The sequence below is a fragment of the Ambystoma mexicanum genome, chromosome 2q, assembly GCF_040938575.1.
Source record: "Ambystoma mexicanum isolate Mex_15411 chromosome 2q, UKY_AmexF1_1, whole genome shotgun sequence".
NCBI lineage: Eukaryota > Metazoa > Chordata > Amphibia > Caudata > Ambystomatidae > Ambystoma > Ambystoma mexicanum.
In genome coordinates this window covers 1,170,288,251-1,170,304,970 of record NC_090924.1, presented here as the reverse complement: position 1 = coordinate 1,170,304,970, position 16,720 = coordinate 1,170,288,251, and the positions used below count along the sequence as shown (strand labels likewise).

Sequence of the window (16,720 nt, the reverse complement as noted above, 5' to 3'; positions counted from 1 at the left end):
ACACGGGGTGATTGAATGAGCCCCAAAGCTCTGACACGGGAATGTCACCCCCGAAAGGTAGAGAGGATCGCAAAATGAAACAGGACACGGTTAAAGTGCGCCCCAACAACCAAAAAAAGCTGCCTATGCAAAACATAGTGAAAGAATAAATGCAAGGCCGGTACTCAATTTCCAACAAAGATAACAGTCGAGGCTGAAAGGGAAATATGCCTGCAGTTACCTCGGCTGTCTGATTTATGAATAAAGCCCAAGATTTTACAATTGGATGGGTGTAATTGCGGTCAGCAAGCCGTAAAACCGATGATGCAACAGAAGTATTTCAGACTTCTAACATCCTTTACTTAATGACGTGCTTGACGTTTGCAGGTCTCAACTGTTATAGCAGCCGAGGCTCAAAGGCAAGTATGCCCACAGTTGCCTCGGCTGTTTATTTTCTGAATGAAAGAGCTTTACTATACGTGCTGTGACAACAATCAGTGGGTGTTAGACGTGTGGATATAAAGGGTCATGAAGTAGGGGTTTCACGGTATTGATTTTCCGACGGTATGATAAACTTTTAATTAAATTATGGTATACCGTGGTTATCGCGGTATGGACCACATGTTTTTAAACCATTGCTTTCAATAAAATTTTGGTAGCAAGAGTCACAAATTCTCACCAAGAATTGTACCTCAAACAAGACAGCAGCAAGAACTTTTCTTTCTACATATATTTGTTTTGGTCTAACTAAACTGAGCCGAATGGAGTCTATTGTTCCAATTTAACGCTGTCATATAAAAACAACCTAGAAGTATGCTGTGTGTGCAGGACGCACTAGTATTAATTTAATTTACTGCTAGACGTTTGCTGTGTGTGCCCTATTCAATTGCTTGTGCAGTGTTTTTCTTTGGTGCTGTTAAAAAAGATTAACGAAGTGGCTTATTTCCTCACAATACTTGCAGCAAGTGCACTTAATGGGGTTGCAAGACATGTGGTGTTTAGTCATTCCTGCGGGACTGATGTGATTACACCTTCCTTTCTTTAAATGTTCTTTTTCGGAGCAATGATTTTTATATGCGCGCAAAGGTTTCAGTAAATTACTACAAGTTATTTTCATACTACAGTCCCACACAGGGCTCTGACTGACAATCTGTAGATCCGGGTCTATCACCCTTAAGCTACGGAGAGGAACAAAGATATCAGACTGAATATCCATTAAGCCTGGCAAACTTATTAAAGCAAACTAAGCTTTATTCATGTGTGGGTATGCAAACTGTGCAGTGTGCAGCGCCCGCTCCCACTACCTCCAACTCTTCTCATCATCATTAGGGTAAATAGACACCTGGTGTTAGGGAGAATTCTCTTATAAGGCTAATTTCCCAAACCTAGTGAGTCCCCCAGCAGCTTTGCTGGATTTTTGGGGTTTGTTTTTTTCTCCTGCTAAGAGTGAGGCTCTTTTCCTCCCACTCTTATTGCATGATTTTAGGTATGTCTTTGACTTAGTGTGTGTTCATGGGCTATGGGGTAGCCTTTTTAGTCCATAGGGCATTATCTGTTTTAGTGTATGTGTTACACAGCACCCTCAGTGCAGTAACACAGGGGTGTCATAGTGACCCCCAAACATAGACTCCATACCCTGGGACTGACTACTGTCTCCCAGGGCATGTAAATTCACCATTGACTTTACTAGTCCAAAATTGTGAACAGAACCAGTACAAACTATCATATTGTGGAAGTACTGGAAGGGGTTAATTAGATTGCCCCTGGTTCTGTATTCAAGGGGGCACTGTCCAGTCCCCCCTTGTCGAGTTTCTGGCTGGTGGCAGTGGTTACCACGCAAAATATTCCACCAGAATATTCTCTGTGGGATTTTCCCATTGATTTTAAACGCACCACTTTTTGGTGCAATGTTAAAGATACCGCCGGTTTATTTAATTAAAATAAATTCCCCGGTTGGGTCTGTTTGCCAGAACTCTTTTCTAAAATGGCGTTTGTGTCCGTCTCTGTAACTCTAACCAAGGTTGAGTCCTTTGTTCCACTTTTTGGCGGGCTTCTTCACAGAAGCCCTCCAACTGGTGCCACTCTGTCTGGGTTCCACAGGATGTGTGGGGAGGGGAATTGGCACCCTGGACTGCGTTGCCTTAGCAACTCAAGTCGCACTCTATTCTGATTGGCATATGTGAGTGACAGCTAGGCTGTTGAATGGGGGTTTTTCTGCATAAAAGCAGGGCCTTTGGGAATGGAACTTCAGAAGTCGCCACAGGACCTAAGAATCCGAAGAGGGGAGAAGCTGAAGCCATCTGCAACGACGACACCACCGGTGGAGCCCTGCTGCAACAACCTCACCACTTCCCCAACGACAAGAGTAGATCTTCTGCTGGAAGTGTCTTCTACCTCTGAGCTGGTGGGATCAACCAGTTAGCCATTTCGCCTTCCAAAGACGTCTCTTGGTCGAATCACCCGTGCCAAGCACCCCGGCGGCTGGATAGCCAAGCTTCACCACTTTGACCGCGAATAAAAGGAACGCACCTTTTAACCGACGAACTCCGTGGCTGGTTTCATCCCCGTGCAGTGCATCGACTCCAAGTTTCCTCCTCGACGAGATCTTCTCTTCCCCTGGTCGAAACCATGAACTGCAACCACTGCCAGGAACAACTGGCACCGCTGGAGCTTCCTCAACTTTAAAGGTACGGTGTTCCACTTGGCCTCCCTTTCCACGGTTTGCTAAAGGTGACCCTTAAATCCTTGGCTTTCCAACTGGGTTGGCCCAAGACCTTCTAACTTTACTTCTTGAATCACCCAAACCTCTTTTGAACATTCTGCAAAGACATTTAGTGCATTTTAAACTGTTTGATCTTGGGCACATTTTGCTTTGCTCCATTTAAAGTGGGCCTGGCCTATGAACTTTGCCTCTACATTGTATACTGCCTTCATTTACTTGCTCTGAACCTAGAAAAGTGTTGGGAACTGTTTTATTTTTATGCCCTGCCTTTTTCTCTCCCTTTAACTTAACTATTGGAGTGCCATCTAGGTTACGCGCTCACATCTGTTTTAACAAATAGTGGTGTTTTAACTCTGACTTGTCTAATAGTTATCAAGGGAGGTGTGTATACTTTACCTGACTGTGTTTTAATTACTTTTGATTTGGAGTGCTAGTGTATTTCCTAAAGTGTGTTTTAAATAAATAATTATATACTTTTGATGCAAAGCTCTGGTCAGTGTTTGTTTGCTCTACTGTGTTTTTAGCCCTATTGTGTATACTCTATATACTGCCCTAGTCTTCTTGCGAGAAGTCTGACTGCTCCGCCACAGCTACCAGGTAAATCTGGGTGGTACAGACTGCTACAAATTGGGTTTACTACTTACTCCTGTAGTCATAATCTTCTCGCAGTGGTCCCCAAGGGAACTGCACAGGATTCTGCCTAACACCTGGCCTGCCCTGAACCAAATGCCTAAGAATCTCCAGGCAGAACTGAACATATAACATCTCAGGAACAGTTACTCAACCTGCTGGGCTAACTTTTTAGCTTTCTACTTTACACGTGTCATTCTGCACAGTGCACACTCATTGTGGGTCTCTGATACAGCTCAAGACCACTGTATTACATACAATTCATGGATGTACAAGACTATAAAGCCAGTGGTACTATTTTCTCTCCAACAACATTGACACTGCACACAGATCACTTAGGATGTACGCCATAAACTGAAAAGTGTTTAATATGTCGGTAGCAATGTGAGGTTGCCAATGTACTTGGTGCCTTTTGGGAACACTTAAAATCTTGTGACCATGCTTAAGCAAAGACAGACTAGCCCCCCTTTAAAGAAATTGGGAGGGACATGGAATTAGTTAAGTAAAATGGTTAAGTAAAATGACCTGCCAGGAAGAACCACTTGCCCCCATCACTCCCCTTCGTTAAGAGCTTGCCCTGCTGCCAGAAAAATATGTCTTGAATTTGTAGCGGAGCGCTGACATTTTCTTTTCTCTGAAATAACGTGTCTCTCAATGTGACAGGTTTCTCTGTGGTGACTGTCTAGTAATTATTAGTGGGAGCTTCATTGATCCGCAGCCTGAAGGCATTCTAATCTTTACATTTACTACTGCTGTGTGTCTCTGTATTGCAATGCAATCTAATTAACACCCACTTCAAGCTATGCTGTGACCTCCCCTCACACTGCCAGAATTTCACCTGTTGCGAGTTTCAGTCTTTTGATGTATGATACACAAAACGTTGCCTTAATTAGCTGGCTATGTAGGGCACTTTGAAACTAAAAAACAAAAGAACATGAGAGGGGAAACCCGGGAAAAAGCACTCACACTGACAGGCACTAGTGACACTGTCAGGTTTACCTGCCAAACTCAAGATGAATCGTTTATCACAGCCCCCTCCGACCACAGGCTCTCCTCTGTGCACAAGTCCATTACCAGTCTAACCAGTCCAGTTTGTCCGGTGTGCTGAGGGAACAACTCCTGGGTCTGCTGCTGTTACCGGTCCAAAGCTGTAGTCAGGATGCTAGAATCACCAAACACTGGCTGCCCTAGGCTAGCACGTCCCAATGGAACTTTTGGAAACTGTGCTGCGCTGCAAAAGCAATGCACATGCTGGAGCTAGGTAAAATAGTTACATGGATCTGCTCGGGGGAGGGGAAGATTGTTAAGCATCGGGCCTGGCCTGGCCTGACTTGCAGCCGCCGATTTGTTTTATTGCAATAAGATGCTACATATCGAATATGAGCTTTTTGTTTTTTCGTTTTACTCAATTCACATTAGAATTGAGTAAAACGAAAAAACAAAAAGCTCATATTCGATATGTAGCATCTTATTGCAATAAAACAAATAGCTTGCCTTGCAGTCCTCTCCAGCACCTGACAGCCTGGAGGCCTTGCAAGCAATTGTAAATTGGGAAACTAAGGATCACAGGGGCTGGAGAGGACTGCTTGTGTTTTGGTTCAGGGAAAATATTGTTACAATGGAACGTGAGCATTTTTTTCTTTAACACTGTACACACAGCACCCTTTGCTGCTTACAAAAGGCTGGCTGGCATCTGAGAGCTGAGGTGGGGGGGAAGTGGGAGGGCACTTGATTTCAGAGGGGGGGCACTGCCCCCCCAGTCCCTCCCCTAGCGACGCCACTGGCAAAAACTAATGAGGAATGATCTGAGATTTGGAATGTCTATGTGAAAAAGTTGACGTGGCTGAAGTCACAAGAGAAACCTGTTAAAATCCAATAATTTACACAGTTATGCTTATGTTTTAGGGGTGTTGGCACTGTACCGGTTGGAGTGAACGTAAATTGTACTAAGACTTTGTGTGTTGCCAACTTTGCCGCTGGGACATCTGGTATTCTCGATAGTTATTGGGTCTGTGTGACCCTGGTGGACCTTCAGCTCCCACTGGCCTGGAAGGGAGTGCACAGCATTGCTACCTTGCGCTCCCTGTTATGATTGTCCCTGAAGCACATCCGGTTGGTTTTTAACAGAGCCTTGTTTAGGTTGTGTTAACTAACTCTTCCCACAATGTGCATGCCATACACGGTCGGGCACGCTCTCCTTGGACTTCCACTAAGGGATAATACTGGCATTAGCTGATCCAGCCTACACCAGCAGATGCAGTGAGAACAGGTCAAGTGACATAGCAACTGATGTCTTCTGCCTGCCATCCACTGCTGACAACGCCTACCTCTGGCTTCCATTAAGGAACACCAGTGGCATTAGCCAATCGAGCTCCCAGGAGGTGAGTCAGGTGACACAGTGAGAACAGGTCACATAACCTCACTCGTCTTGCTTTTGGCTTGCCATCCACTGCTGCCATTCCAACCTTGGCCTTCTACTCAGGGACACAAGTACCATGAACTGGTCTAGTCTCCAGCAGCAAATGTTGTGATAGTAGGTCATGTGACCTCACTATTCCTACGTTGTATCTGCCATCCACTGCTGACCATGCCAACCTTGGGCTTCCATTAAGATACACCAGCATTGTAAGCTGAACCAGCCTCCAGCAGCAGGCAAGGTGAGAGCAGGTCACTGAATCTCACACTACCCGCTTTCTGTGAAGGATTGCCATCTGGCAGGGGTGTCAAAGTACCAGGTTTTTTGATTATTATTAATAATAAAATGATAGTGGGAATTCTCAGAAAGGGTGGCCTGCTCACCAAAGGTATAAGGACACATGTGTCCTGCTGCATCAGTCTCCTGATCTGCAGCGCCTGATCTCCAGAAGCACAGAACAGGTTAAACGGTCACATGTGCCCAATACAACAGCTACCGTGACAGAATAGACACGCAGTGCAAAGGCTACATTTAAAATATTCACTTCTGCTCTAAATGTACATAAATACGATGAATCCTCATCCTCGTGGCAGTTCAATCTATAAACATAAGCCATACCTGAGTTGGGGTACGGTGGCTGAAGGTTCACACAATTATCAAAGCCACATCTGATTCATAGCATAACAGTGTCAGTCCTGTCAGATTGGCCAGCTCTGGGAAGCTGTGTGGATTTCAGGTTCCTGCCTATCTGTATTGCAGTGAATGAGAAAATAGGGAAGGATGCCTGCCTCTCTTGACTATGTAGGAGGGAAGGTAACACCCTCTTGCAAGGCCGGGGAACCCCCAGCTGGAGACAAAGGAGAGCCTGCAAACAAAGAGCTGGGTACATAAGAAAAGGCTGCCTCACATAGAAAGCCTTTGAAGTTGCCAAGATGAGCATTTCACCTGTTTGGCTCGAAGCTCTGCCTCTTAGAACTCTGCATAGGATCACTAAGATCACCACATTGAACTGACTAATCATGACTCAAACGGCTATAAAGCACCCTGTCACTCAGCCACCTGAAACAGTGGTTACCAGCATCTCAAACAGACTCAACCCTCAAACCGACCTCCAAACCCGACAACACAAGCAATCCACCCGAACCGCTCTCAGCACCTGCTTCACACCATCTAGACCGCAGCTCGCTGCTTGCCCCAGCACAGCTCGCCTCTCCTGAACATGGATTGACCCACACAGTACTACAGCTTAAAGCCTGGTTCAATGCTGTTGAACAACCGAACATTAAAAGAAGGTACTTTTGAGAGGCCCTGTCCCCCATGTCCAATTTTAGGACACTAGCGACAAGTAAGCCCTTGTTGTACCTTTTCCTTCAATGACATATTCGTATTGAGCCATTGTAACTTTTCTTGTCTTCTCTTTCCTGAACAATGTATCCAGAGTGCATCTTAAGCCTTGTTCTGCATTTCTCTGTGCTCTTTTATATGGGTTGGTTTTTATAGTGTTTTCAATAGTTATTAATTTCTTTTTTTTAGTAAAGTATTATTGTTGGGCATTAATTTATTTTGGATCACATTCACACCCATTCTGAGTATAGTTTTCCCTTAGCCCAAGTTTCCAGCAAAGGCAAAAGAGGCATTTCTTTTAGCGGTGTCTGTTTTACTTTTATGATTGCAATCATTGGTGGTTTGTTGAATGGTGGGGGTGGAGTAGATGGTCTAGCCACCAATCACGCTTGTGCTCCTGTAGAGCAGAAGTAATTTCTCCACACTGGTGGCAGTGGTGGTTCATGACATAGACTGTGCCTACAGCTTAGTGTTCCAAAATAAAGGTATGTGCAGTTAACATTAGAAACACTGGCAGACCTTTTTCCTATCATGGAACTCGAAATGAATATTGTGCAGACCATTAAAGCAAGCATCTTGCGCAAACTCTGTCAAGTGAGGAAACTCCTTCTTGGAAGTAAGGTTAGCAAGGCCGAACTGCTCAACAGCACCCAAACTTTTGAGGAAGCTAGGGCAGGAGGTGAGATTCCAAGGGGCCAGCACCAAGCTGGAACCCTCAACCGACTGCCCGTTGCTCTGGGGAGCATCGAGCCAGATGGGGGGAGTGACAACAATAGTGCTTCCCAACATTCATCTCAGAAGGCTGGTAATGTGGTATCTAAAATGTCCCAAGTGTCCCTTAGGTCACAAGCATCTGTTAGATCATGCACTTTAGCCCGGTCTCAAGCATTCATTAGGTCCTGGGTGAGTAACATTGGAGAGGTCCTAGCTGATAAAAAGTACCTTCTAGAGAAAAGGAGGGCTGCCTTGGCTGAGGAAAAGCTGAGGAAAGCTGCTGCTCTAGCTGCTTAGAAGCAGAGGGAAACTGAGGTCCAGAGCAGGCCAGAAAAGCTTCCAGTGGGAAGTGAAGGGTTTCCAGTGATAGCTCCCAAGCAAAGCCTAGGTGCAACATGTCCAAGGACCTAGTCCAACCCTATGAAGTGTGGGCGTGGGACGATATTTGCAACTGGTTCGAAACACTGGAACTAGCTTTCCGCCTCCTGGAGGTGGGAGAGGAGTTTGTGGGGTGCAGCCCTGCTGAGCGGCCTACTCATGGTTGGGACTGATGTGATTATTCAGCCAACTCCAGAGGAGAAGCCAATTTATACCAAGAAGCTTGTATATTCACCATTTCATAGGGATTAACAGGGCAGAGCAGTCCAGAAGGCTTGTGGTTTTAAAAGAACCCTGACAGATGTAAATAAACTGTGTTCATCATTTTACAAAGGGACATTCTGGTCTTTTGACACCAACACATATTTATAACAGAGGGACCAACATTTAATTCATACCTTCACCGGAGATAAGGACCAGTTGGCATGTTTTTCAAAAACAGAGATCGAGTGGGCAAAAAGGTCAACTACAAACACGTACCTGAAAGACAGAAAATATCATCTGTGTTGTGCATTTGAAGCAAATTGGACATTTTGCAAACCAATTAATACATACATTGTTTCTGCCTTTGATATAATCGAGCATGGACCTCCTTGCCTTAGTCCAAACACAGTACACAAGACATGTTCACAGCCAACACAACATGATATTACGATTTATTTTACTTCATAAAACTACACAACACAAGAGACAATAGAAGAATAAATATGCTGACCTGTTAAAAGATTTTCAAGTTAGAAAGACGGTAAACCTGCACATATAGATGCAAACTAGCGTCCACATTAGATAAACCCAGATCAGCATAAAAACATACATTCAGTTTGATAAAGTCATTGGCAAAACACAGTAGACAAGAATGCTTTATTTTGCATCTAAAAAATGATTACATTGACAGAGGGAACCTGTAATATTTACAGTGTTTTCCCGGGCAATTCTTATAATGTTAACATCAAATGATGTGCAAATTGAGTAAATGCCACCTGCAATGTTTGCATAGTAGAGATCATTTACAGTGGCTTCCTACGGAATAAACCTGTTTTTTGCTGGTTTCCTCAGGAATCTGTTAGCTTTACCGCAAGATGAAAATTCTATGCTGGTGTAAAACCAAGTGTTCTTTGCAGTCAGACGGCAGAAGGTGTTTCTCCCACGCCTTTGAAAACAACAAAAATGCCAGAGTGTAAATAACGGTGTCAAGACAGGCGTAACACCTGCCTTCAGCACCAATGCTCCTGGGACTTCGAAAACAGGACCCTTTATCTTTAGCTTGTTTATTTCATCAAATAAATCGAATCAAGGATTGCTAAATATATGATGCACAGCTACACCAAACTGCACATGTAGAATGGGTATTGCAAGTCACATAGCATTTCCAAGGCCAAATAGACAATTCACACCCGGGGATGGCCTTTCAGCAAATCGGGTGGCTGGTAATTCCGTTCCCTGCCCTCTATCTGCCCTACAAATTGATGAATAGAGTAAAAAGAATGTGTAAAACCTTTATGCATTGTGACGAATTGCAGGGGGTCGCCACCGGTTCCCAGGCGGCAATCTTCTCATGTGGGCAGGGAATGGCAGAAGCGACCTGGCACCAACCCTGGAGGTGGGTATCTACAGGAGGACCACATGGGGGAACACCCTTTGGGAAATTGGGGAGACTCCACAGGAAAAGCATGGTGCACTTCCCCTTCTTTACGGGATGACATCAATTTTTCTCCATCTAATCTGTCTATGTCATAGTGTAACGTAGAAAACACCCTAACAGAATCACCTCTACATATCCTTCTGAGAAGACTGGGACAAGGAGGAGTGATTAAGTAATGAAGATTACTCAGACTGAAAAGGATAGTGTGCACACAAGTTGTTGGGAATATGTGACCACTGCCGGGAGATTGAAAACCGGCAGTGAAAACCAAGATGAATAGAAGGAGAATCCATCCCCAATGGTGGTTGGAACGGGAGAAGTAAGCAAGCCTGTGTACATCACCCGGAACAACCCCAGGAGAAGAAGCTTTCCGCTGCAGCACTGTGACCAGTGAAGGCTGCTGGAAGTAGGCTGATGTGGAGCTGAAGTCCGGGGGAAGACGAATCAGTGGTCAGAGCCCAAAGCAGAAGGCACACAAGAACGTTGGATGCAAAGGACTCCAAAGCCGCCAAGGAAAGCTGTTGAGCCTGTGCAAAAGGGTTTGGAAGCCAGGGCGCTGTGTCCGGTCTACCATGTACCAGAAAGGACACCAAATAGAAGCTGGGGGAGCTCGAGCAGGGAGCCAGGAACCCTGGGACCGTGTGTAATGGTCCAAAACCTGTATGGAACTGATACTGTAGTATGTGATTGCAACACGAGTAAAAGCCAAAACCAGTCTACATAAAAATGTGAATAGAAGTGCATATTGTGATTTAGAAAAGCCTGACAAAGAAGTGTGTGGTGCATGGAAAGTAGTGGGTCGGAGACCCACACCGAATTGTGAAGTGTGCAAGAAAGAGTCATTAAATCTACCATTCATGGGAAGGGAAAGTCCCTGACAACAAAGAGAAAGAGCATTTTGTTGAAGTGTTATAAGGTCCTGGCAGGAGAGTATACTGGGAACCAAACAGGAGGAGAATTGCCTTGAAGTGTTATAAGGTTCTGGCAGGAGAGTATTCCAGGAACCAAATTGAAGTGAATTGTCAATAGAAGCATTACAAGATCCTGGCAGGACAGTATACTTGGAACCGAGTGGAAGGAAATGATAGATTTTTTATGCAGTAAAATAAAGGGAAGTCCCATACCTCTTTAAAGAAAATATCATTATAATAATAATCCAGGGAAGGGAGAAATCCCTGAAAGTTTTGAAGTTCTTTGATTTTTCTTGTATAAGAAAAGTACAAAGTCCTGGCAGGTGAGTATGTCAGGTGAAGAGTGAATACTAATTGTGAACCATAAACATTTAACAGAACTGTGAACGTGGAGGAGAAAGCCTCCCCTGAGGTGAATGGAACTTTGATTAATTTAATTTTCCAATTTTTGAAATCTTACTTTGGACCTCAGGAGAAGAGCTGCAGGCAGCAGTTAAAATACTTTACTCTTATCACATAATATTTAGTGTGTGAGGGTCAGATTAGGGTTTGTACACAGGACAGCGTACTTATTTTACATTGGACATTCTGACATATCTTAGTTAGGTTTGGTGAGGCAGGGAAACCCCTCATAGAGTCAGGGAAAGATAAGACTTCATCCAACCTCTTTCAGATAATAAAATAAAAGTCTATAATAACCAAAATAATGTCTCTGTGTCCGACTCTTACTGTTGACTCCTCACATCATGCATGCTATGCATGCTTCTTAGTCTACCCACAAGGCATTTGAATGCCACAAAGTGTTGTGACTATTCTTGTGTGCAGAACGAGAGTGGCATGATAATATAGGTGTATGATGTATGACGTGTGTGTGTGTGTGTATGTATGAGGGAAGGCAGAATTTGTGAGCATTTGACAACATGTGGATTGTGTTTGTGATTGTGTGTGGTCATGTCAGTGCATGAGAGGGCATATGGAATGTGTGAGTGTGTGTGTTTCTATGTGTGGTCATGTGGGGTGTGTGTAGTTGTGTGACGTGTTTGTGTGGACATGAGAAGTGAATGTATGTGTAGTCATGAGAATTGTTTGTGTGCTTTCTAAATGTAATAGATAGTCCTGGGCTGCTTGATTGAGAAATTGCTGGTGTTTAGTCTTGACATATTTTAAAAACCCTACCATGCCTATGATTGCTGCGAACATCATTGAGGAACACAGTGCTTTTATAAGGTAGCAGCATTCTGTGGTGACTTGCAATATTGTTTTATTACATACAGTAGTGGTATTTATTTCTTATAATACAGGGTTGCCATCCTCTACTCCCAATGACACCCTTTCCGTGATTTATATTTTATTTTGTGTGGTCTTTCTTCTTATCAGAATATCATAGGATGTGTTATATTTTTAAACCCCTGATGTTACGTTGTGATTCTAGTTTTTCACCTTGAGACTAAAATGGAAACATGCAATACATGTATGCATGTTACACAGACATACACACAGAACTGTAAAGGTTAACACTTTGTTATATATTGTCATTATAACGCATTACACACTAAAAATGTGCTATGCTATGAAGACCCACCATAGCATCTAGAAGTTGAGCACCCATTGTCATGGCACTGGGTTGGGAAACAAAGAACCTGCACATCATAAACACAGTTTCACTGGGATATATATAATTTTTTTTTGTTGGTTCAAATAATAAACCTTTGAAATATATACATAACAATCTACATATAACAAAATAAATTGAGGAAAAATAAAAATAAACATATTAGATAGAATAAAACACAAAATATAACAAAATGAGTCCATTTAACAGTTCTTTAAAATGATTACTTTCTGACAATTACTTCCTGCATTGTCTGGATGAAATGTAACCCTTTCCCAGCATTGGTAATTATCAGTTTTTATTATTTAAAATGTTATCCTCCTCACTGCGGAAAAATTGAATCTAGCTATTGTACTATTGCGGCTCTAACTGCAAATTTTGTGCTGGCAAATAACCATTGCCAAGCTTGAGAAGAGTCCATTGGGCTATAAAAGGCAGTCAACCTTCCAAAGTATTGTTGACGCTGATCACTTAGCTTACGACCTACCACTAAACAATGTTGAAGTGTTTCCTTTTGTGATAAATCCCTACAGAATCGACATTAGTTCTGTTCTTTGGGAATTTGTTTTCTTCTAGCCAGCACATCTTGGGTGTGCCACAAGTTCAGCCTAAAACGCAGATATTGTTTGTGTATATATGGCGAGGGACATTTGTTCAAATAATCGGCCATCGTTCTATATTTTGTATGTCCAAATAAGTGAGCATCAAAGTCTTTATAGGCAGTGCATCTAGTTCGAGTAGTAATCCAATCGTATTGGTACAGTTTTATTTTAGCTCGGACTGGATTCTGTAGGAGTGTCTCTAAGGTTACTGATGCATGTTTAATATACACTGGCACCACGCTTTCGAAAATGCGTCCTTTGCTGACAGTAAATACTGGGCTGTTACACCCAATATGTTTGATGTCGATAGTCCTAATAAACATTTTCTAAGCATCACACACATTTTCCATATGACCTAGGAATATAAGGACAGCAAACTTATCTCAAATCATATTATTGCCAATTGTGTGCTATTCGGTAAGTGTAGTACCTGTTTCCAAAACCAGGATTCCAGCTTATCCCAGCATTTGTGATCTTTTGGAAGAGTGGCTTCTGAACCATAAATCAATACTGGGGTCACCTTTTACTGATAGAATATGACAATATGTTTATAGGAGTATTTTTCATATTTATAAGACAGCACTTTTGCTTGTGGTATTAAAGACTGCAATTTGCATTTTAGATCTTGTTCATGCATATCATTCCACATTGTATCCGCTATAATAACACCCAGATACTTGTACTGCGGGACTCTTTCAAGGACAGTATTTTGCAGCTTCCACTGACATGAGCTCATTTTGGATCTAGCATTATTTCTACATACTAATATTAGTGTTTTATCTGTGCTTATCACAAGATTCTTCATTCGAACATACACATTCAATTGATTCAGTACATTTTGTAGACCAACTGAAGTTTGAGACAATAGAACAAGGACATCTGAATATAACAAATAACTTACTCTCTGATTACCCAATTTTGAGCATCACTTATCACTTGTACAAACGCATCTCACATATCCAATATGAACATATTAAAAAGAGTAGATGCCAAAATGCATCCCTGCTTAAGTCCTCGTTGTGTAATGATGTTAGTTGATAACTGCTCCTCAGAGGTCAGTCTTACTTGCATGGAGGTGTTCATGTAGAGGAGCATGATCAGTGCTAGAAGGGAAGATGGACACTTATAAATACTCTATTTTTTATAAAGTAGGACCTGATCAATGGAATCAAACGTGACCTGGAAATCAACAATTGCTAGATATAAAGGTTGATTCCGGGAGGCATAGTTAGACTTTAACATATTGAGAGTAATGATGTGTGGTGTTGTCCCCAAATCTGCCACAAAACCTGCTTGAAATGGGTCTCGTAGTTGTCTTAACATAATCCAAGAGAATATTTTACCAGGAGCATCTAACAGCGCAATCGGCCTATAACTGCCTGGCAGTTGCTGATCACCCTTTTTATAAACGGGTACGATTATTGATTATTTCCAGGTCGGAGGTAAGGTTTGAGTACAGTTTATCATAGTAAATATATTGAAAAGAATGGTTGCCCAAAGATCAGGGTGTTGTTTCAGTGTCTGGTTTGATAGCCCATCAGGGCCACAGGCTCTAGAGTGACTAGCTGTTTTTATAAAATATAGAATATCTTGTCAAATTGAAGATGACATTTTTTTAAGACATCTAATGACTCAAGACTCAGGCATTCTGCTGGGGTGGCATACAGTTCTGTAAAGTGTTTTATCCACTGCTGTTCTGTGACACTATTCGCCTGAATTACTATTTGAGTGCCTTGTGTAGTTTGATTCAAAATGAGGCGCGTCTTGGCTATATTTTTAGATTGCAGTATACTCAACATATTTGAGCCATCCTTCTGGTAAAGTGCTGCTCTTTGAGCTTGTAACCAATTTTTATATTTTGTTTTAATTTGCCTTAATATTGTGATTCTAATCACCATAGGGTATTTTAATGCTTCCCGTTTTTGAGATCTAAACAGAGATTTTCTCGTTTTCAAGTCATGATCGTAGACATGTAATTTCCATTTTTTCCTTGCCGATTTGGATGAGTCATTCTGAAATAGCTGCATCATGTCACTATAGATAGTGTGATGATTAAGGCAGCCCACTTTTATTTTGTCTAAATCAAAAGCTAAGTACTTGTTAAATTGTATCAGTGACTCTTCCGACCATCATAGTCTATTTTTACCACAGTTTATAGTAAGACCAGATTGAAGATAGCACTTTCGCTCACTCAGTTATTTTTTTTTGTAGACCATTTAGCTATCAGCAAATCATGATCACTTACATCCGACTCCGACACACAAAACTCGGAGATTTAATGAAACAGAACATCATTTACATAGATATAATCAATCGTCGCATTAAAATCTCATCACCATGTTGGTTGAGGCGGAATATCAGACTTGACGCTCCATTAAGCATGTGCAAATTATGTGTTTTGACAAAATTATTCCAATAGAGTAATCTGCCTTTGGACTTAAAAGCAGCTCTTGTAATACAATTCAGATTAAGATCACACACAATTATTATATAAGAAACTTAGGAATTGCGGGTAATAAAGTTCATTACTTTATTTAGGTCTTTGAAGAAGCGAGTGTGTGATATTCCAGCCGGGTTTCAGTACAAATTTATCAGGGCATATACAGTTGTCTGTATTGTCATTTTTAGCAATTGCATAAAGGCATTTGGCATTGCCCATATATTTTGATGGCTGTAAGTAGGCCTGATGTGGGACGCCCACGTGTGGCTTTATTCGCCGGATTCAAAAAGATATCATACTTGTCCCATATTGGAGGAATTGTGAGCCACGTTTCCTGTAATATGACTATATCAAAGTTTGCTAAATGACTATTGTTGTTATTGAGCAAATGCTTGAAACCTCTTGTATTCCAATTTATCAAGGAAGTTTCAAGCATATTTGTAGTTGAATTTAGTTAATTATGAGCTCTAACACATCAGCAATTACATTTGTTTCGGTTCATAGTTGGTGTATTTTGCTGCATCAACAGGGCATTGGATTCCTTATTTGCTGTTGTAGTGTTAGTACTGTTAGATTCAACTACTTGATGTTGCTCAGATGAGATTATAAAACCCATGGAAAATAGAGAATTCTTTGCCAACCAGATTTTATTTTGGATTACTCGTGAATTCATCGAGATTCTTACTGAAGAGATATCTGTATCTTTTATGAATTCAACTAGGGAAATTTCTGAAGTCAAAACATCTTCGAGTTGTGGAATATCTGAGAAAAAATAGCTAACACAGACCAACGGTTTAGGTCGTACTGTGTGAACGGAAGGGGTCGGCAAGCCAATGAAAGACAGTAAAGGGCTGGTCGTTTTATAGATGGCTTAGTACTCTTGCCTACCTTCCCTAGATTACGCTCTTTATTAATGAGCATGTCATTATTGGGAGCTTTTGAATTATTCATATTTGCTAACTCTATTTGAATCGTCTGCATTATTTCTGGAGACCTTTCCACTAATGATGGAATGTTATTTATTTGAGTTATTGTGCTTGTAGGACAAGCAGTATTCCCCGTAATGGCAATATTGGGCAGGCCTCCAACTAAGTTAGAGGCTGAACAAATCCCGCCAGAGCTTCCTGGCAAAATGCTGTTTAATGCAGTTTTTGCCCCTACATCTTGCATATTATTACTAACCTGATCTCGATTAGTGTGAGGCTGTTTGGTGAACATTTGTAATTTATTAGGACTAGAGTATAAGTTGGTTAGAACAGTTGGAACAACTCCAATATTGGCTACACCACCAAGTATTGTTGTTGGCATCCAACCTGCCATGTAGGCATCT

General features: G+C 42.0%; 1 protein-coding gene across 1 annotated transcript in view; it reads right to left on the bottom strand.

The window, feature by feature from the left end:
• LOC138570024 (serum paraoxonase/arylesterase 2-like) overlaps positions 1–16,720 on the bottom strand; it is a 771,286-nt gene that overhangs the window by 193,577 nt on the left and 560,989 nt on the right. The window contains exon 7 of the mRNA XM_069648557.1: positions 8,582–8,663. Coding sequence (XP_069504658.1) covers positions 8,582–8,663 — 82 coding nt within the window. The remainder of the gene's footprint in view (positions 1–8,581; positions 8,664–16,720) is intronic.